This window comes from Procambarus clarkii, chromosome 14 (assembly GCF_040958095.1).
Source record: "Procambarus clarkii isolate CNS0578487 chromosome 14, FALCON_Pclarkii_2.0, whole genome shotgun sequence".
Lineage (NCBI taxonomy): Eukaryota > Metazoa > Arthropoda > Malacostraca > Decapoda > Cambaridae > Procambarus > Procambarus clarkii.
The window spans coordinates 5697678-5721491 of NC_091163.1; the positions used below are offsets into that span (position 1 = coordinate 5697678).

Here is a 23814-nt window from a genome sequence, read left to right on the forward strand (position 1 = left end):
TTGGCCCGTCTCCACGCCTGTTGCTTGGCCCGTCTCCACGCCTGTTGCTTGGCCCGTCTCCACGCCTGTTGCTTGGCCCGTCTCCACGCCTGTTGCTTGGCCCGTCTCCACGCCTGTTGCTTGGCCGTCTGCATACCTGTTGCTTGGCCCGTCTCCACGGCTGTTGCTTGGCCCGTCTCCACGCCTGTTGCTTGGCCCGTCTCCACGCCTGTTGCTTGGCCCGTCTCCACGCCTGTTGCTTGGCCCGTCTCCACGCCTGTTGCTTAGCCCGTCTCCACGCCTGTTGCTTGGCCCGTCTCCACGCCTGTTGCTTGGCCCGTCTCCACGCCTGTTGCTTGGCCGTCTGCATACCTGTTGCTTGGCCCGTCTCCACGCCTGTTGCTTGGCCCGTCTCCACGCCTGTTGCTTGGCCGTCTGCATACCTGTTGCTTGGCCCGTCTCCACGCCACAAGCCTCTCTGGTGTCTTGATGATGTCTAATTAGTTCTCAAGTATCCCATTGCTCGCACTTTATTTCACACTATAAATCCACTAATGTTAGATGCCTGAAGTCCCACCTAGCGGCAAGGCACTGAACTTTGGCGTGTGTGTAAACATCTTACTGATGAGTCTACACACAATTATTACCATATAATTAACACAACGAAATATAGATGTGTGCACTACGTCACCTCATGAGGTCCTTACATGTAATACTGTATTATTCAGCTTCATCACGGATATAATCACAGAATACATATGTATTTTGATATTTGGTAATATAACACGGGCTGACTTACAACTCAGGCGGCTATGATGTTGACTTCTAATAACGTAACTGATAAATATTTTTACAAGGTTATGTAGCTCTTTTGAAGCAAATAGGTGTAGCAAAAATGATCATTGAAAAGCAGTTATGCTCCAATCGTTTACAAGACGGTTCGATAAAATGCGTTTTTCATTTGTTTAAATCATATACATGGTTCGGTTAGGCTGTGTTGGCTTAGGTTAGGCTATTGCCAGGCTCGGTTGGGTTAGGTTAGGTTTATTTATTTTTGCATTGTGTTAGGTAGGCTTTAAAATCCGTGGGCGAACCGTCTGGTAGACAATGTGACTTGAATCTCTTAAGAAGTAATGACTTTCAAAGCAGAATTATAAATAATAATTACAGAATGCCCTAGTAGAGAGAATTAACACCAATATACATCATATTTAATGAAGTTGTAGAGGTGTAGATGTACTAATACATTCTTGGGAAAAGGCAGGAACATGAAGAGATCTCCATAATGATGTGATGATGTTGATACAATGAGATATGATAACTGTTGACCAGACCACACACTAGAAAGTGAAGGGACGACGACGTTTCGGTCCGTCTTGGACCATTCTCAAGTCGATTGTCGACTCAAGACACAATCGACTTGAGAATGGTCCAGGACGGACCGAAACGTCGTCGTCCCTTCACTTTCTAGTTATTGTGACTCCTCGCCTGCATATGATAACTATGTTGAGGAATGAGGTAGACCCATCAGGCAAACTCCTTGTTGATGTTGTAGAGGTGTTGATACATCCAGCGCTGCTTGCTGGTGAAGGCATGGGGCGTGAGGAAGCCCAGCATGCGGAGGTAGGTGGCCTGGAGCCAGTTGGTGTAGGAGGAGACCCGCGTGTACACGTTGGGGGTCCCGGCCTGCGTGCAGTCCTTCGACCAGGAGACCAGCCCCGCCACGAACCATCGACCCCCGGCCTCGCAGGCTAGCGGGGAACCTCCATCCATGGTGCTCTGAGGGAACACACGTTGAAATTGTAATATGTTTATTGAGGTAAAATACACACAAAGGGATGAGGTAGCTCAAGCTATCCTCACCCCGTTCAGTACAACGTGTTCGAACATAAATAGACACATAACAATTACATATTACCGAACATTCTGAGTGATAAAACACACATTGTATGATAACCATCGACTCAGGCACTATATAATTCGTCTATCATGAATATATTGACAAAAAGTAACGAAACCTGAATGTTTCTGAATTTTCTTCAATATACCAGATAGCACATTTTATGCATATAATATAAAGAGAAGAAGAATCGTAGCTAATAATTCACAGTAATAAAACTATTTCGTGAAGGCAACTAAATGACTCACAAGGCCGACGGGTACTTATCAACTGGGTGCCAAGTCATGTGGGAATAACAGGAAATGACATTGCAGACGAAGCCGCAAAACTTGCAACTAAGAGAAGAAATGTAGACATTTACATACCACAGAGTAGGTTTTAAAATTAGAAGTAGTAGAAGTAGATTAGAAGTAACTCACGTAACACGCGGAGGTTTGGTCCATGCCACCGGCACAGAGGAAGGAGTCTGAGGAGGCCAGCATGGTGGACCCCGTCACGTTGTGTAGAGCTGTGCGGCACTCTGCCTTCTTCAACAGCGGCACTGACAGCTGACGGAGGACTCCATCTGATGGCACCACATCTCGCACGTCTGCCACGACAACGAGCTTCGTTATGGCGCATCTAAATCACATACTATAATGGTTCCGTCCTGGGATCGAACCCGGGACGCTCGATTCACAGTCGAGGACATAGACCACATGCGGTATATTATGGCTTATATGTTTTCATTTTTAAATGTATATTATGAGAATTTTGTAAAAATATGTAAAAATAAATATGAATAATTATATATGTAGAGATTTCATACAAATTCTTCAAAGAATTATAAATGTCACATTTGGTTAGATCTTCCTGACAAGTTGAAATAATTTAAACAAATATATAACTTTACCTGTATCCTAGCAATCATAGGCCTAACTACGCAATATCATACGCCTAATATAATATATATACACGCAGTGAATTAGACCTAGGAATGTTTTATGTTAGGTTTCTAGATTTATTTTTCTGATTAGGTTTCTAGATTTATTTTTCCGATCTATAAAATTTAAGTACATAAGTGAACTTTTTAGTGTTCCATCACTACAGACTGGTACCAAATAGGTACTATAAGTACTATCATTTTAGGACATAAATGATTTTTTTGCAACATCTCTTTTTGTTGAAAAATTTCTTTTACGCCTGTCAGGGGAGCAATGGTTCAATGGGTCTTGTACTTGTTAGCTGTTTTCTGATGCTGTATATAATATATTTATTATATCAAATCATCCAGAAGCAATTATAGAACATGGAGCTACTACGGATGAAATGTACACATTATGAACTTTTATACCGACCAAAGACGTTCACGTTGAGTACTGTTGAAATATTATATAAAAAGCCTCGCCAAAAAGTGGAACAGTAACAATGAACCTACCTTGTAGACAAGGTCTACATCTCATCTACTACCTTAATCTACTTTAGGCCTAAATAACTCATTCTAGGCTTAATATACGCCATCTTAGGCCTAATTACTACAAATCTAGGAGACTGTGTTGACCAGTAATATTACCACGAATCTAGGAAACTAATGAACAGCAATATTATTATTTTTGTCGATAATGACCTGCAGTACTGACCTACACTCATACAATTATGGCCCTGTTCTTATTTTATGAGGAACGTAATGAGAAATATTGACCTGTAATCATGTTATTGGTACAGAATTGAGGTGTATTGACCGGCAATCAAGTTGTAATAACTAGTCAATAACCTGTAATGTTCTGTAATGTTTTAGGGGTTAATGAGGACTGTATACTGACCTGTAAATATGTTCTGTGGCAGTAATGACCTGCTATCATGCCATGTGACCTGCACTGACCTGTTATCATGGTGTGTGGGACGTGCCCGATGCCGTAGCCTGTGACAGTGCAGGTGTGGGCGGGGAAGATGGCGTCCTGCTGGGCCATACACACCAGACACACGTTGTCACTCAGTGTGGCTTGACCCGCCAGCCGTACTATACCTGTGGATACATCACCTCTTATCACACACCTGTGTAACACGCTACCTCTTATCACACACCTGTGTAACACCCCACCTCTTATCATACACCTGTGTAACACGCCACCTCTTATCATACACCTGTGTAACACCCCACCTCTTATCACACACCTGTGTAACACGCCACCTCTTATCACACACCTGTGTAACACATGACCTCTTATCACACACCTGTGTAACACACACCACATGTTCCCCACAGGTGTGGCAGCAACAGGTAACACTGCAGTGCTACTTCAGCTGTGTAACACAGCAGCTGTTCCCACACCTGTGTAACACACCACCTATTGCTTCCACACCTGTGTAACAGAACACCTGTTACCACACCCGTTTAACACAATATCTGTTACCACACATGAGTAAGAAAACACTTGATTAAAATAACATATCTGCTAATTCGAAAAACTTATATAGACTTAATGAACAATATTCCTCAATTACACAATAACCTCAGTGAATAGGCCTAATCCTCGTGACCTCTGACTCCCCTTGGGTCACGGGGGGAGGGGGGTGTTGACCCCCCCCCCCAAGCCTATATTTAAAATTTAATGATTGCTTAATATTTTGTTCATGTAATGATGTCTTGATACAAAATTATTTGGAATGCCTATGACACATGTTGTAGTCGAACTGAAATATAATACTATATTTTAAATACATAGTTTATGACCAGTAACAACTGGTATAACCTGTAACCAGTTACAGGTTATAATGGAACAATACAAAACTTGAAGTAACTAACGCCACGTATAAGGTACTCAGTATATCAAGCACAGCTGTACTCCTCTATTTTGAGTGATTGTTATTTTTGGTTAGGTTCGTACAGCCTTATTTTCTCTCACTGTATAGTTAGTTATTATGCTTGTGGAGCGTCTCTGGCGTCTACGGAGACGTTCCTTCATGGAGAGACGTCATCAGATGTATCTGGTGCAGGGGGCCTCCACCACCTCTACCACTCACCTTATTTCTTTATTTGTAAACACTATTTTGCATATTTCTCATTATATATATTTATTGGACTTATATTAAATGTCAGTGTCAAGTCTTTCTTTATATTTCTAATATACACAAATGTAGGTAATTTGTAGTAGATAATGTCAAAGAACCATTTACAGAGCGGTGATACAAGGGCGTGTTGACGGTGTTGGGTTCCTGGGCGTCAGTGAGGCACCGCGGGACCTGGCTGGGCTTGTCCTCTCCCAGGATGCAGACGAGGAGTCACAATAACGTGGCTGAAGTATGTTGACCACACCACGCATTAGAAGGTGAAGGGACGACGACATTTCGGTCCGTCCTGGACCATTCTCAAGTCGATTGTGACTTGAGAATGGTCCAGGATGGACCGAAACGTCGTCGTCTCTTCACCTTCTAGTGCGTGGTCTGGTCAACATCCTCTCAGGATGCCCTCCCACCACTTCCAAACCTGAGTATCCTTATACTCTGTTACATTCCTAGAGGTAAGGTTTATCCTGTTTAACCTTCAAATGTTAATAATGTGTTCAATCATATAAAACCTCGCCCTTACCAGCTGGCCCACCATACGTCCATGTCTGCCTGCTCTGCTACATTCATAGTCACCTTAGCTTATTTTATCTTCATTGCTTTGTACCGACTCTTTCCTATACCCCTTCCTCCTTGGTCTAACATTAACAAGTGAACACGCGCACATCTCCCGTGCCAGGTAAATCCACTACGGGGCTCACCATAGCCCGTGCTGCTTGGAACTTTTTGTTCTGAGTAGCCTTTGTTGTTCTGGCTGTTCTTTACAACCAGATCACCAATTACTGTTAAGAGGGACGAATTGGATTGCTGCCCAGTCAATCCTCCCCGGTCAGGGCTGGAACACAGACGGATGTCTTGTCTCTGGCACTCACCTATGTCATTGGCGTGGGCGCCTCCAGAGGTGAAGTAGTCGGGGTGTGTGTCGACCTCGGCCAGGGAGTGGAATTGGATGCCATAGGGAAGGTCTTCCCTGAGGTTACTGTCCCCCAGCACCACCAGGTATCGAGTCAGGTCCCGGGTGTCCAGCCTGCAGGTTAGTCATTGCTTAATATACATGATCACAGGTATGACTCTATATAACGGGGAAAACCAGACTACAGGGACATACATTGTTATGTTATGGGCAAGTTGTGAGTGTAGAATAATAGAATAGATCTTTTAATAAATCTTTTAATTAAAAGAATAGATCTTTTAATAAATCTTTTAATTAAAAGAATAGATCTTTTAATAAAGTTCCTTTTGCTAAGCAAGCTACAGTCTTGATAAGTCAGATATATTGTTTGTTAACACATTTCTCAACAATGAACTGTCAGTTTTATCAATCTAACGTAATGTGATTATGTTATGTGATTAATAATGTGATTAATAATGACTTATGTTTAATAACCCACATTGCAAACGGGTTGAGGAGATAACCCTTGTGAGCGGTGGTTGTAGCTGAGAATTGTGGTTAAGTTATATTGTTCGTCAGTTGTATAAAGTATACACCTTTAACCAATAATGTAAATCAACTTATTAAATAGATTTCTAGGTTAACAGATCTTTGGTTTACAGTATTTATTTTGGAACATGTTGCAAATGCTTGTAAGCTCTTGTCTTAGTGTAGACGGGAGGGAGGGCAGGAGGGAGTCTGACCTCTTGAGACAAGTTGCTGTCGATATAACCAGATTGGACTCGACAAGGGCGCCGGAACACACGTATTTGTCGCCGCCCTGTCGACGCTCCATGATGGCTGCCACCCAGCACCACTCGATCGTCGACGCCACCAGTCCCCCCAGGATCCTGCTGCTCGACGGCTGCGGGTCCTGCCAACAGTAGTCTATTATTAAAAGCAAGCTGCAGTTTCTTCGTGGCGACACTCAGTACTAACGTGGGGCGCCTGCTGGCTCCTCTTACAAGGCTAGCAATGGGAATATGAAAGTTATTACACCTGAGGAAAGTATGTATGTATATACTCCCTTATGTCTTCCCTACTCTTTTAGTTAACAACCCCTAACTCAAATTTAATTTGTCCTGGAAATCACATATCAGTGATTGCCTCGAGTGTCTTCAAAGAGTTGTTCATTTTCTTCAGTCTCAAAATATTAATCACTTACGAGGTTTCTCAACTAAAGAAGTCTTTTTCCCCCCTTGTGTAGAATATAGCTTTCGTATCTAGTTTAGTCCTCCCTCGACCATTTTGATTTGTATGCAGTTCCTAGGCAGATGTTGGTACGTTCATCTCGCCAGACTTTACATACAAGTTTGAGTCATTAGCCTTCCACAGTGAAGTTGCAACACTTTCTCTCTGACCTCACATACGAGTGTGTTGGCTTATTTAGGTCACGTTATTGTGACTTAGGCTTCAACAGAGTTAGAAATTAGCGAACTCGACACCCCCAGGCAGAGGAAAACTGGAATCCATTGGATTTACCAGCCTCATACAATAAGCCTTCCTCTAAATTAAGTTTCTTAGGATGTTAGGTTTTTTTATTTAGTGTCTTATGGGAAAGGAAAAAAATACTGTATAGCTGTACCTTGAGGATTACTCACGTAATTTTTGAGTCCCTTGAAGCCGCAGATGTTTTGATTGACTGGCTGTAGGAGGAGCTGGTCTGGGTACTGGCTGTAGTAGTCGTAGTCGATGTTCTCTCCAGCACCTCCCATCCCAGGTTCCTCCCCTCCCACATCCACTTCCCCGGGCATCTCCCCGCCCACTCCAGGCATCTCCCCGCCCACTCCAGGCACCACTCCGCCCACACCCACCACCCCAGACTGTTGCCCATCCACGCCCGACATTCCAGGCACGTGCAATTCAGTAGCGTTCCCGTGTCCCGACACCGTTTCCACCACACTGCCATCAACTCCTTGTCCCGCATCATGTCCGTCAGTCCCCGACGGTCTCGAACCCCCGTCTTGGACCTCCAGAATGCTGTTCGACTCCACCACCTGTGTGGAATCCTCCACAGCGCTTGTCTTCGAGTCTCCGTCTGGAACTGTCGTCACCGTCGCCTGCTCCAGGGCTTGGTTATCCACCCCGGAAGGATTCTTTGGGAAAACAATAACGTTCATATCATTAGAGCCGCCGTCGGCAGGAGGTTGCGGTACTCTCTGTGAGTTCCCATCAGGAACCACCGTGTCCGGTACTTCCTCAACAGCTTGTGTGTCTCCTCCTGCAGGACGTCTGTTCAGGAAGGGAAACTGAGGAAGGTAGATGACGTTCATATCATCGGCTCCGTTGTTGGTCTGAGCATTCGGAGGTGGAGTTGGTGATCGCTGCGAAGTTGTAGTGTGGGGAGTTGAGCCTTCGGTGACCACTGCAGAAGACTGGTGGTCCCCATCAGGCACCACGGGAGGCTCCTCCAAGTCCGTGGGCACCTCGTGGTAGCTCTCCGTCACCTCCGTCGTCTGGAGAGAGAAGAAAGAGGTGTCAAGAGTCAAGGTTTCGTTCACACTTCCACAACCGGACTGTTATCGCTACCACCTGCTATACTCTCGTGGAAATCTGTATTTATGGAAAGGTTTGAAGCACTGAGTCAAACGTGTATATATTACAAAGAGGTGGAAACATGTATTTATGGAAAGGTTTGAAGCACTCAGTCAAACGGGTATATATTACAAAGAGGTGGCCCGTAAGAATACCAGAATACATGAGAACTTCAGCAGACGTCTTGACCTATACGAAGCAACTCCTATTTATACCCAGCCTGACTCATTCACACGTCCAGCATGTCTAACCTGCACTTGAAATAATCTAAAGATTACTTTTATTATTTTACCCATATTACCCTATTATTACATAATACCTATATGTTCGGAGGCCTGGTCAAAGACCGGGCCGCGAGGTCGTTGATCCCCGAAATCAACCCTAGGTAAGGTAACCCGGTAAATTTGTTTTATTAATCAATAACCCTTTTTCCACACAAATATTTACCCAGGTCTTTACTGATTCGAAACTTATTATACTGTATTTGTATCCATTGTTTCTTGTTATATTTTGTGTTATATATATATATATATATATATATATATATATATATATATATATATATATATATATATATAATATATATATATAATATATATATAATATATATATTATATATATATATATATATATATATATATGTCGTACCTAGTAGCCAGAACGCACTTCTCAGCCTACTATGCAAGACCCGATTTGCCTAATAAGCCAAGTTTTCATGAATTATTGATTTTTCGACTACCTAACCTACCTAACCTAACCTAACCTAACTTTTTTCGGCTACCTAACCTTACCTAACCTATAAAGATAGGTTAGGTTAGGTAGGGTCGGTTAGGTTCGGTCATATATCTACGTTAATTTTAACTCCAATAAAAAAAAATTGACCTCATACATAATGAAATGGGCAGTTTTATCACTTCATAAGAAAAAAATTAGAGCAAATATATTAATTCAGGAAAACTTGGCTTATTAGGCAAATCGGGCCTTGCATAGTAGGCTGAGAAGTGCGTTCTGGCTACTAGGTACGACATATATATATATATATATATATATATATATATATATATATACATATATATATATATATATATATATATATATATATATATATATATATATATATATATATATATATATATATATATATATATATATTCTGCACTAGGGTTACAGGTCCCTCCTGACTCTTGGCCTTTCTAGAGAGTGCTGATGAAGCTGTCTTAATCTCTCTTCATAAGGAAGGTTTCTGAAGCCGGGGATAACCTTTGTTATTCTTGTCTGTTACGTGTTCTAGCGGATGTGTTCATTCCCCAGTGTGGAGAACACCAATGAACACCCTAATGCTCAACAAGGGCAGGATAAAGTGGGACTTGGAGTATGACTTCCAGTATAACTCAGTGTGGTTCGCAGTATGACTTCCAGTATAACTTAGTGTGGTTCGCAGTATGACTTCCAGTATAACTCAGTGTGGTTCGCAGTATGACTTCCAGTATAACTCAGTGTGGTTCGCAGTATGACTTCCAGTATAACTCAGTGTGGTTCGCAGTATGACTTCCAGTATAACTGTGTGGTTCGCAGTATGACTTCCAGTATAACTCAGTGTGGTTCGCAGTATGACTTCCAGTATGACACCCAGTGTCCTATTTGACTTATTTACAACATTTTTGCAGTGATTTCTGGGTCTTAGTTCCCCACTAATCAGGACTTCCAGATATTTTTCGCATTCGGATTTGGCAGTTTAAAGAATGTTTAGTTTATATGTATAGTCATTCTAGGATCATTATCTAGGGTCACGACCCTAGGATTGTCAGCGTTAAACTCCAGCTGGCAGTCCTCGTCCACTTTGCAAAGCCTATTTAAATCATCTTACAGCGAATTTGAATGTTCTAAATTGATTTCACGATAATATTACTGTTTGATCATGTTTGTAAATCTGGTAGAGATTCCACTTAGAGCGGTTTCTCAATAAATTTATAGCTCCATTTATGTTTACCCTTTTTCATTGTAAATAACTACGCCTTATTTCAACTTAGACTACCCCCCCCCCCCCCCCCACCCCCTCTTTACCATAAACCTTGTAATTGTTGAATGTCTTGTGAGGTACATTATCTAAGTCAAGATATAGAATGTCGTAATCTTGTACACATTTATCTGCTTGAAATATACTGGAAGAAAGAGTCAATTTGTTAACCACGAGTGGACTTAATAAAGGATTTACAACATGGTTTACTAACTCATGTTTGTAACTGCGATAATAATGGAACATTAAGGTTAATAAAGTGTTATAGCAACTAAAGTGAGGTAATTAGAGGACGATAGCATTCACACCTGATCAGACTCTAAGACTTCTGCTGGTGTTTGAGTGTGAACCATGTGGCCGTCTGGTGGTGTGGCGGGGGAGAGTGGCGCAGCTGTGGTGGGCGTGGTGGTGATGGGTGTGGTGGAGGGCGTGGGGGCGCGGGTGGGCAGGGTGCCGGTCCATGGGCGTGTCACTAAGCCAATGATGCCGGTGAAGTCAGTGACCACGCCCACGATGTCAATGAGGTTTTCTGGGTTGAGGTTCTCATAGTCTAATTCCTCCTGGAAATAAGATAATAATAATACGTTGCTAAGTTGACCAGACCACACACTAGACAGTGAAGGGACGACGACGTTTCGGTCCGTCCTGGACCATTCTCAAGTCGATCAAGAATGGTCCAGGACGGACCGAAACGTCGTCGTCCCCTCACTTTCTAGTGTGTGGTCTGGTCAACATATTTCTGCCACGTTATTGTGACTCCTCGTCTGCAATACGTTGCTAAAAATGCAATTAACAACAATGAAGTTCTCTCTCTTACAGGACAGGTGCGGGCTCAACATTCTGGCCTCGGGATTAACAGTGCGTATTTTACGTGAAGTGTAAGACAAGTCTCCAGCAAGACCTGCTAAAGGCTACATCTGTGTCAACATATGTACCACATGAAGACAAATATATGTAATTAACTCCTGTTTGTGAGGCTGTATCAATGCCAAGTTCAGCTCACGGTTAAGGCAAGTCGTGTATGTGGTCTTGAATGATTTATCTTCGTCATTATGGGTTTTCTTCACTTCCGGCTGAGTTAGGTAAGATATTTGATGAGAATGACATTGTTGACATTGTTGAATGAGCATACAGTAAACTTGCCTCGTTTGTTGTGGTTCAACCTCGTAACAATTATCTTTCATATCCGCGTGCTAAATATACCTCGGGATGTGTCTTAAATCAGCTTAAAGAAAAAAAAAATGTTCACACAATTGATGGGGATCTTCTTTCTCCAACATGTTATAATTATGTTAATTATATTATAATTATAATTGTTTGTTGAGTGAGAGGGTAGGTGGGCCCCTACCCTCACACCTACTCCACCTACTCACCGAGATCTGCTTGCACCTCACCACGCTCACCAAGTGTTTTATTATTATTATTATTATTATTATTATTATTATTATTGTCTCCCCGGAGATGGCTAGTTTATGGTGCACCCCATACTCATCCTGTGAGCGGTAGCGCAAAAAAGGATTACAGAGGGCACAAAAGGTCTTTTATCAGACCTTAACGGAGATTATTACATTAACAAATTCATCTATCCTTCACACACCTTATAATTATAGTGTCAGCCAGTTACAGAGAATGTTATATGTCCCGAGCTATATATTTGGCTGTTGGATTTTGTCCGAACTACTCCTTCCTCATTTACAAGAAGCAAATGGGTGAGTTATAAGGGGGATTGATTTTGTAACAAAGTTTCAATATCAATCACCGTATTTTGTTTGAATGTCGTAATAAACTTGGTGATATCTATGATCAGTTTTCCGGCACTGTATAACTTGAATGTCCGGAGGTATTTAATGTTTTCGTGGCGCGCGCGGGCACATGTCACCTCACTTTCTCACGGTAAGGAGACGACGGAGCAGCAGGAGCAGAAGAAAAGGACGTAGCAGCAGAAGGAGAGGACGTGGCAGCAGAAGGAGAGGACGTGGCAGCAGAAGGAGAGGACGTGGCAGCAGAAGGAGAGGACGTGGCAGCAGAAGGAGAGGACGTGGCAGCAGAAGAAGAGGACGTGGCAGCAGAAGAAAAGGACGTAGCAGCAGAAGGAGAGGACGTGGCAGCAGAAGAAGAGGACGTGGCAGCAGAAGAAAAGGACGTAGCAGCAGAAGGAGAGGACGTGGCAGCAGAAGAAAAGGACGTAGCAGCAGAAGAAAAGGACGTAGCAGCAGAAGGAGAGGACGTGGCAGCAGAAGAAAAGCACGTAGCAGCAGAAGAAAAGGACGTAGCAGCAGAAGGAGAGGACGTGTCAGCAGAAGAAAAGCACGTAGCAGCAGAAGGAGAGGACGTGGCAGCAGAAGAAAAGGACGTAGCAGCAGAAGGAGAGGACGTGGCAGCAGAAGAAGAGGACATAGCAGCAGGAACCTGAAGACAAGGAGGAAAGGACGGAGCAGGGACACCAGCAGTAGCAGCAGCTAGAGTATCGCCATCACGAAACTAGTCCCCATGACTGGTCCACTCACTGCAGGTTTCGCAGCTCGCCTGCAGCCCAGTTCGCATAGAGCACGTACAGAAATTGGAACGTCGTCGCCGATCGTGAGAGTTCGTCTTTATTATGGCTTTAACATGTGTGTTGTTTACCTGTTGCTGCTGTTGGAGGACGTACTCGTCGAGGACGGAGAAGGCGTCGGTGATGGTGAAGGAGGCGAGGGTGGTGGTGGGCGGCTCGCTCGTCGCCTTCCCCAGCGGGTTATATCTGCAGGAAGAAGCAAGACACACCGGTTAATTTACATAAAGTTATCAAATTACAAAAGTTGCTCAGATAATCTGAAAAATGCTTGTATAAATTGTTTTGAACCAAATAAGTAATTAATATTTTCTTATTATCTTATTAATTGCTTATATAGAATATACAGAATATGTAGGAAATTCAAGGAAATAATAAATACAAAAGAACTATTTTCCTAAAAATAATAGATGCGAGCTAAGCGTTGCGGCGTTTGTAAGGTCGGCTAACATTAGGACTGCCTTTAGAGACTATTGTAAGGAATCATTTAGAATCTTGTACGCCACATATGTAAGACCAAGCCTTGAGTATGCGGCCCCAGCATGGAGCCCATACCTTCTCAAGCATAGGACGAAGCTCGAGATGGTTCAAAGGTATGTCGCTAGACTAGGCCTAGAACTAAGAGGCATGAGTTATGAGGAAAAGCTGCGTGAGTTGCACCTCATATCTCTGGAAGACAAAATTGTTTGGGGAGACATGATCACCACATACAAAGTTTCCAGGGGAATTGGCAGGGTAGATAAGGAGAAATTATTTAACGCTGGTAGTACTCGCACAAGGGGACACAGATGGAAGCCGAGTACCCAAATGATCCACAGATTCATTAGAAAGAACTTTTTCATTCTTATTTTCATTTAGTTGGTCAGGATAGTTAATAAATGAAGTGATGTGGTCGAGGAAGATTCCATACACAGTTTCAAATGTAGACATGATAGAGCCCAATAGGCTCAGGGACCTGTGCACAAGTAGATTGACAGTTGAGAGGCGGGACCAAAATGCCGAAGGTGAAGAAAGCAAGCACAACTAGGTGAGTACACACACAACAGTAGTACACAATGGAAAACTGACAAGAAAGACTTGTGACAGTTGAGGATTGTAAGATCCACCAAGACGAATTAACACAAGCTGCGGAGTTGGTCCCCCCAAAAATGCCTGCTAGAGTTCAACACCAGCAAGTGTAAGGTGATGAAAAATGGGATCAGGAGCTAGGAGACCGAAAGGCCAGTACACGATGAAGGGAAACTACCTCCCCTATAACGAATAGAGAAAAAGACATGGGAGTGGATATGACCTCAAACCTCACTCCAGAGTCTCATATAACTAGAATAACATCAGCCGCAGACTTTACTCTGGCAAAAGTCAAAACATCCTTCAGGAACTTTAATAAGGAGGATTTTAGATGACTGTATACGACCTATGTGAGGCCAGTTGTATGCCGCCCCCATCGTGGAGCCCCCATCGTGGAGCCCCCATCTTAAGGAAAAAGCTCAAAAAGGTGCCGAAATTTGCAAATTTGCAACTCTCTCTCTTCCTCTCTCTCTGCTTCTGTCTCTTCCTCTCCCTCTCCCTCTCTCTCTTCCTCTCTCTCTTCCTCTCTCTCTCCCTCTCTCTCTCCCTCTCTCTCTCCCTCCCTCTCTCTCCTCTCTCTCTCCTCTCTCTCTCTCCTATCTCTCTCCTCTCTCTCTCTCTCTCTCTCTCTCTGTCTGTCTGTCTGTCTGTCTGTCTGTCTGTCTGTCTGTCTGTCTGTCTCTCTCTCTCTCTCTCTCTCTCTCTCTCTCTCTCTCTCTCTCTCTCTCTCTCTCTCTCTCTCTCTCTCTCTCTCTCTCTTTCTCTCCCTCTCCCTCTCCCTCTCTCTATCTCCCTCCCCCCCTCTCTCTCTCCCTCCCCCCTCTCTCTCTCTCTCCCTCCCCCCCTCTCTCTCTCTCTCTCTCTCTCTCTCTCTCTCTCTCTCTCTCTCTCTCTCTCTCTCTCTCTCTCTCTCTCTCTCTCTCTCTCTCTCTCTCTCTCTCTCGTATAAAGCAGGGAGGCACGAGAGGACACTTGAGAGAGGCACAGGTAAACCACGGGAATGTTGCAGATCAACATAATTAACATACAGGAGGTGAGCGCACACAATGAACTACAGCGAAAGAGATAATAAAAAGCTGACAATAAACCATTTCAAAAGTAGATCGATTTAGTAGTGAATTTCAAAGCTTGTAATCGACCCTGCAAGCCAGCACCCCCCCCCCCCACCTCTCATTGTCTAATGGAGCTCTAATTGTGCTTATTATATTTGTCTCTGGCAAATGAATTAAATTTGTCTTAAGACAAAGTTGTCTTAATTTTTACACATTTAAAGAATGCTTTATAAAGGCTATAATGAATGTTGTAGTTGATTATATTGTCGTGTTCCCGTTGTGTGTCAGAAACTTCTCTTTTGTGCTGTATGTAATGGTATAGCTTGTGGTGAGAGAGGAGGGTAGGGAGGGAGAGAGAAAGAGAGAGAGAGAGAGAGAGAGAGAGGTACTGGAGAGATAGAGAACAAGAGAGAAAATCGACGTTGAAAATACAAAATCAAGCCGTTCCTTTAAAAGCAAACACAGTAGCAACAAGGTAAGAAAAAGTAATGAATATAATCTTGTCAGAAGATTATATAATAAGTGAAGATAGGACGAGGAGTAACTGGAAAAAAAACCAGGTTCAGTGTCCTTGGGAGAGAGTTTGGGGGGTGGATGCTGGCCGTGGGGCGGGGGGGGGAGAGGGAGGGATGCTGGTCGTGGGGAGAGAGAGAGGGAAGGATGCTGGCCGTGGGGAGAGAGAGAGAGGGAAGGATGCTGGCCGTGGGGAGAGAGAGAGAGATAGGGATGCTGGCCGTGGGGAGAGAGAGAGAGATAGGGATGCTGGCCGTGGGGAGAGAGAGGGAAGGATGCTGGCCGTGGGGAGAGAGAGATAGGGATGCTGGCCGTGGGGAGAGAGAGATAGGGATGCTGGCCGTGGGGAGAGAGAGAGAGATAGGGATGCTGGCCGTGGGGAGAGAGAGAGAGATAGGGATGCTGACCGTGGGGAGAGAGAGATAGGGATGCTGGCCGTGGGGAGAGAGAGAGAGATAGGGATGCTGGCCGTGCATCACAAGTGTGTGTGAACAGCGAGAGACAAGCTGTACAGTCACCTGCAACAGACGAAGTCGATGTTGGGGGTGAAGGCGTCCCTGAGTCCCTTACAGTGGCCGCCCGTGGCGTCGGGCAGGAAGTCCACGTCCACCGAGCAGTTGTTACCCAGCATGCAGTAGCCCGTACCGTTGAGGCAGCTCGTCACCCCCTGGATCACGAACAGTCCTGTTAACGGGAGGTAATGTTACCAAGGGTGCATCTCGTCACCCCCTGGATCACGAACAGTCTTGTTAACGGGAGGTAATGTTACCAAGACTGCATCTCGTCACCCTTGTAGCAGGAACAGTCCTGTTAACGGGAGGTAATGTTACCAAGGGTGCATCTCGTCACCCTTGTAGCAGGAACAGTCCTGTTAACGGGAGATAATTACCACGGCTCGAGGAAAGCCGTGATAACAAGATAGCGCCCGGATGTAAACAAGGCACTTAAAGAGGTCGCCAGATAAAAGTGAATACGATTAAATATTCTGTCTTACACATTGACTGCGACATATTGCAAGAGATCCAGCTAGATGCTAATGGTGCCTCCCCCTACCACCCCTTTCGTGGGGGGGATAGTGCCCCATAGTGGCACCTCTATCAACGCCACACATGTGTAACAATTACAATATGTCACACATCTCTGAGATGTGTTCCAGCTCTAAACTAACACAGCTCTAACATTACAACGCTCTATAATGACGCTGCTCTAACATCCCACAACTCTAACATACCACAGATATATATAATATATGTGTATATCACGAAAATAAACACGTGATTAAAGATGTGACAGTGTCAGACCACGGAGGAAAAATTGAAACAGGAATTTCCTTAAGTACTTTCGTATATTAATACATCTTCAGAAGGAGTATTAATATACGAAAGTACTTAAGAAAATTCCTGTTTCAATTTTCCTCCGTGGTCTGACACTGTCATATGTAATATATATAATTATATAATATATTTGAAACATTTAAAGACTAATGTATCGCTACGACATATCTGTCAATTCGTTTGTCCATTTAATGTCTGCTTATTTTTCTCTCAATTTATTGTTAACTCACCAGGGTCGACAATAGGCTTGGTGGCCCCACTGCCCACCACCACCACCACAGCCGCCGCCACACGCCACCACACCTGTGTGGTGGTGGCCCCACTGCCCACCACCACCACCACAGCCGCCGCCACACGCCACCACACCTGTGTGGGTAGAAATGATCGGAATTAATATATTTAAATACCTAATAAAACACAACAAAAGAGGAAGGGGGGGGGGACCTTACCTTGAGGTGCTTCCGGGGCTTAGTGTCCCCGCGGCCCGGTCATCGACCAGGCCTCCTAGGAGGGTAGTAGGGGGAAAAAATGATAGGAACTGTATTGTAGGGGACCTAAACATTCCCTCTAATGGGTTATGTGTGCTTTTCTCCGAGGCTAAGGGTCCCCTTTCGTCCAGCCAGTGGTGGTACTCCCTTCCATTTATTCTTAATATATATGTATGTTTATATGTAGCAAAGGAACTACTTAAGCTCAGAGTAATTAGTGACTAATTGCTCTGAGCTGGAGAGGTCGAAAATTCCAACTGGATAGCTGTTAGTTGCTTCTTGGAAGTCTTCCTTATTAAGGCCACTCATAGCACGCTTGATATAGAGCTTCTGGCTCACGCTCGTGGGTCGACGGTTCGAGACTCCTATAGTGCTCAGGTGAATGAAATGGTTATTTCTCTGTAGTGTAGTTGACAGTTTATTGCTATATTGGGGCCGGTGGTTCCCACTACAGCAACAATAACATCCTTAACACCAGTAACATCACTAACAACATCGGTAACTTTAACAACAAGATTCTCAAAAACACCAACAACATCATCTTCAACAACATTAACAACATCTTCAACAACATCTACAACATCCTCAACAACATTAACAACCTCCTCAACAACATTAACAACCTCCACAACAACATCTTCAACAACATTAACAACCTCCACAACAACATCTTCAACAACATTAACAACCTCCACAACATCATCTTCAACAACATTAACAACATCTTCAACAACATTAACAACATCTTCAACAACATTAACAACCTCCACAACAACATCTTCAACAACATTAACAACCTCCACAACAACATCTTCAACAACATTAACAACCTCCACAACAACATTAACAACATCTTCAACAACATTAACAACATCTTCAACAACATTAACAACATCTTCAACAACATTAACAACATCTTCAACAACATTAACAACATCTTCAACAACATTAACAACCTCCACAACAACATTAACAACAGCTTCAACAACATTAACAACCTCCACAACAACATTAACAACATCTTCAACAACATTAACAACCTCCACAACAACATTAACAACAGCTTCAACAATAACAAGAACCACAAGAAGACTAACAACAACATCAGTAATTAACAACAACAACATTTGGGTTGTATTATGTTTCTTTTCACATTCTATAACAAAAATAAAAGTAATAATAGAGTAACCTTTAAATGGGGAACTTTTAGTTAATGAAGTCATCAACGGTAAACGTTCAGACTCTGCAGTCATCAACGGTAAACGTTCAGACTCTGCAGTCATCAACGGTAAACGTTCAGACTCTGCAGTCATCAACGGTAAACGTTCAGACTCTGCAGTCATCAACGGTAAACGTTCAGACTCTGCAGTCATCAACGGTAAACGTTCACACTACACTTATCAACGGTAAACGTTCACACTCTTCACTCATCAACGGTAAACGTTGAGACTTCATTCATCAACGGTAAACGTTCAGACCATTCATCAACGGTAAACGTTCAGACTTCATTCATCAACGGTAAACGTTCAGACTCTTCACTCATCAACGGTAAACGTTCAGACTCTGGACTCATCAGCCCCACCTCTTCCATACACCTGCAGCCCACCTCTTCCATACACCTGCAGCCCACCTCTTCCATACACCTGCAGCCCACCTCTTCCATACACCTGCAGCCTACCTCTTCCATACACCTGCAGCCTGCCTCTTCCATACACCTGCAGCCTACCTCTTCCATACACCTGCAGCCTGCCTCTTCCATACACCTGCAGCCTACCTCTTCCATACACCTGCAGCCTACCTCTTCCATACACCTGCAGCCTACCTCTTCCATACACCTGCAGCCTACCTCTTCCATACACCTGCAGCCCACCTCTCCATACACCTGCAGCCCACCTCTCCATACACCTGCAGCCCACCTCTTCCATACACCTGCAGCCTACCTCTTCCATACACCTGCAGCCTGCCTCTTCCATACACCTGCAGCCCACCTCTTCCATACACCTGCAGCCTACCTCTTCCATACACCTGCAACTGTGTTTACAACACAGTATTTACAACAAAGTATTTACACGCGTCTTTGCTGGAGCAAAATGTAAATAAATGTCAATCTTTTGTTTCATGTTCAGACTTGGCAATGTGTAAATTTTACCGCTGATGTTTGGCAGCTCTTTAATATTTTTGAGGTCTTAACCCCTGTAATTGTCAGCATTACGCTGTATTTGCTGTATTTTTATTTTGTATTTTGTAGTTTTTGTAGCGATTTTCAGTCGTGTGAATTTATTTCCAGATTTATTTTAGCTTCGGAAGTGAGAATGAAATATATGATTTTTCTAGTGTGAGGAAGAGCTGAGTGGAACGGAAAGTTAAGTTTAACGCACATCTTAACCCGTTCCCAGGCCGTGTTCATTCCATCCAGCGGTCGACCCCAAAGATGCATTTCATCAATTTTAACATGCTGTTCATTCAAAGTAGGAATTTTCTCGAATATAAATTAATGTTGTTATATCTTAGCATACTGTGCATATGTAGGCATTGGTTAGGTGTTTAGGTTCTGTTGGCGATTATTTGTATTTGTAGTGCGTGGGTGAAGCATTTACAGCGTTGTGGTTCGAACACAATTCGTCAGCGAAGCACTTGTTCCGGAAGTGTTCGAACGTCATCAGTTGTGAGTCGTGTGTAAACCGTTTACATTCATCAACAGGGAAGGTTAGGTGGCCGTATGGAATCACTTTTGGCCTTTGTTTATGTAAACGGGATACATCTCGTCCCTACCTGGGGTGTCGAACCCGGGACCGCTCGGTTGTGAGCCGACTGTGCCGACCACTACGCTGCATCAATCACTACTGGTGTTAATATATATATAGATTATAACCAGTACTGCTACAACAACTTCCCTAATAACTACGACCACTATTAAGAACGACATCGGGTGCAGCGGTATAGTCAGCTAGAGCGGCTACAGGTGACCGCTGCTTCTCCCGCCATTACCCGGGGGGGGGGGGGGCAGCAGCAGCAGCAGCAGTAGTCCAGCATAACGGACACGCCCCCCTCTCCCTTATCCCCCACTTCCCCCCCCTACATCTCCCCCCCTACTTCTCCCCCCCTACTTCTCCCCCCCCTACTTCTCCCCCCCCTACCTGCTCCACAATCCCCCCTCCCAGCCATTCTATATCTTCCCCACAACCATATAGCCACTATAGTGCCACTTGACACCAGAACACGTCTGGTACACTAGAGTGACAGACGGCGCACGTGTGTGTGACTCTAGTGTCATCCGTGGATGACACTAGAGTTACACACGTGCCACTAGACACCTGGAGCCAGATTCACGAAGCAGCTACGCAAGCACTTACGAACGTGTACATCTTTCCTTCAATCTTTGACGGCTTTGGTTACATTTATTAAACAGTTTACAAGCATGACAACTTGCCAATAAGCTGTTGTTGTTGTTATAAACAGCCTCCTGGTGCTTCGGAACTCATTAACTGTTTAATAATTGTAAACAAAGCCGCCAAAGATTGAGAAAAGATGGACTCGTTCGTAAGTGCTTGCGTAGCTGCTTCGTGAATCTGGTCCCGGGACAAGAGGTATTAATAATAATAATAATAATAATTCATTGTGTCGGGGGACAGGCAGCCAGAGTGTATTACTGACCCCGCCCAGGAGGCAACCCTCCCCTCCCCCCCACAACAAGCTGACTATCTCCTGAGTACCTACTTGCTGCTGGGTGGACATGTGCATTAGGTGAAAGGAAATGTGCCCAACCATTTCTGTCCCGTCGGGATTCGAAGCCCGTATTCTCGATTGGGCGTCGAGACCGAACCCGATTGTACTACCCCGGGACCCTCTTGATTGATCTTGTATATTGATGACACTAGAGGGACAATCGAGGCACTGGACAAGAGACCATGGATGACCAGCCCGTCCTCCAAAGACCCAAAAGTGATTCCATCCACCCGCCAAACCCCCCCAGGTGTTTATGAATGAAAAACGGTTTACACACGACTCACAACTGCTGACGTTCGAACATATCCGGAACAAGTGCTTCACTGACGAATTTTGTTCGAACCACAACGCTGTAAATGCTTCACCCACGTACTACAAATGGAAATAATCGCCAACAGAACCTAACGTAACCTATGCCTATATATGCACAATATGCTAATATATCATAATATTAATTTATATTTGAGAAAATTCCCGTTTGGAATGAACAGCATGTAAAAATTTATGAGTGCGTCTGCGGGGTCGACCGCTGGATGTAATGGACTTGAGTCGAGGACGGGTTGCAATAAATAGGTCGGTTGAGAACGTGTTACCAGAACGGCCGCTAGCCGGTGTGAAGACCGTTCACCTGAATCACTATGTATAAAAGAACATACCCCGAACACTCTTTATGTAGAACAGACATAAATCTATATATTTTAACAGAATTACAATCACGTTCTTTGGCTGATGGTTCAATAAATCACTGAACTCTATGTTTAACAGATCTCTAACTGTCCTTGGAGGATAGAAGAAAATATATATGTGTTAATGGTTACCATTATAAATGTGTGGCCACGTCTGTGGTAGAAAAATAATAGTAACAAAAACACTTAAATAACTTAGTCGAAAAACTGTAGTACTCGTAGCCAGCGGGAGGTGAACAAGTGGCAAGCACTGAGAGAAGTAGTAGAAGCCACCTCCAGCCACAACTTTAAGGCCAGACCCGAGAAAGATTTCGAACGTGAGATAAAACTGTAGCACAAGAAGAAGGCTGCTAGGCGCAACATAAAGAGCTATAGACCTCATGTCCTCGTAGTCACTGATAGACTGGCTCCAAGATGATGATGATGATTGATAAAGATTAAGCCACCCAAGAGGTGGCAGGGCCATGAATAGCCCGTAAGTGGTGGCCCTTTTGAGCCATTACCAGTATCAACAGCTGATACTGGAGATCTGTGGAGGTGCGACTGCACCCTGCGTGACGGGAGATGTCTCCCGTGGCTCCAAGATAAAGCACAACCTTGTAAAGTACTTGTTGTACTACTGGAGCGTGATCCTCTCAGTACATCTAGGTTAGCACGCGCGCCACCAATTTACATAAAACATCAACTCAATTGTTAAACCTTTGGCATCGCTCGTCTTTTGTTTTGGTGGTCTCGTTCCGGCCGTGTCAACCACACCCCAGGAAGGTGAATACTGTGCCACAGTCACTGTGCTGCACAGTCCTCCCGGCTTGCTGCTTTCTCGTTCCTCACACTAGTGTCAGGCAGGTGACACGTGTCATTTTGCCCGGCTTCGCGCTGACAAAATATGTATTTTGAGATTTTGTCAGTATGTCAAGTACAGTTAGAGAGAGAGAGAGTGAGGTAGAATTCGCCGAAATAGAAATCTGAAACAAAAGTGGACAAGATGTCAAATGAATTCGACCTACCTGAAGATAGATCATTGTGATGATTTAAAAGATGTCGGCGACGTCTGGAGAAGAGCGGTGACGCTTGGCGATATTCCCCGAGGTCCTCTCGCCTTCGATAGAGCAAAAATAACCGTAAAATAGCTTGAAGTTCAGCGATATTTGAATAACGATGTACACTAGGTAGCTGGCCGAAGTTTGAGACAATGAGATTGTGTCATTGGTCAGACCCAGCGTGAGCTGGTCCCTCTTCTAGGCAGGCCGGAGGGTGTTGACCTCTACACCTGAGAAGTCACCACCTTACACCCACTAGACCTCTCACTACACCTCACACATCTGCACACACACCCTCAACACACTGTACTACACCACAACACCCTCTCACTGCCTAGCAAAGGCCACATTGTCTACAGGTCATGTTCGGCACTTGTAACACTCGGTGGAGGCGCGGGAGGTATATGAGCCGTCAGATGTGTTGTGGAGAGTGAGTGGTGTGCGCGCGTGTGTGTGTGTGCATGTGTGGGAGCTGGGAGTGAGACTGAGAGGTGCTGGTGGACCTACTGCAGGAGCTCCTCGCACGGCTCGGTCAGGACAACACTCTCTTCCTCCCACCACCACCACCAGTCACTGCCCCTCACTGGCGGTAGCTGGCAGCTCTCCCACACCACCACCACCACCACTACCACCACTACTAACCCGCTACCAACACCACTACCCCGCTACCAACACCACTAACTACTACCACCACCACTACTCCTCTACCACCATAACTTCCACTCTACTACAACACCTACCCCTCTACCACCACCAGTAACCCTGCACCACTACCCCATTACTACCACCTCTCCCCTTCTGCCACCACAACTAACCACTACTCAACCACCACCACCACTACCCCAGAGGAACTAACAAATATTCCATGTAAAGTGCTAGACAAAGTAATTAGAATAAGATAATTGAACTCCTGGAGAGTATAAACTTTGTAACAAAGGAACAGTATGGA

At 44.3% G+C, this 23814-nt stretch overlaps 1 protein-coding gene across 1 annotated transcript; it reads right to left on the minus strand.

Moving 5' to 3' along the window:
- Positions 1 to 1365: 1365 nt before the first annotated feature.
- LOC123772386 (uncharacterized) lies at positions 1366 to 23292 on the minus strand. The gene is made up of 11 exons (XM_069324270.1): positions 22833 to 23292; positions 17156 to 17291; positions 16110 to 16275; positions 13033 to 13147; positions 10716 to 10967; positions 7457 to 8311; positions 6560 to 6729; positions 5797 to 5951; positions 3741 to 3884; positions 2299 to 2468; positions 1366 to 1758 (listed from the first exon to the last, which is right to left on the minus strand). The coding sequence occupies exons 1-11, from the start codon at positions 22845 to 22847 to the stop codon at positions 1507 to 1509; spliced, it is 2430 nt and encodes an 809-aa protein (XP_069180371.1). The 5' UTR covers positions 22848 to 23292; the 3' UTR covers positions 1366 to 1506.
- Between the last annotated feature and the right edge of the window lie 522 nt (positions 23293 to 23814).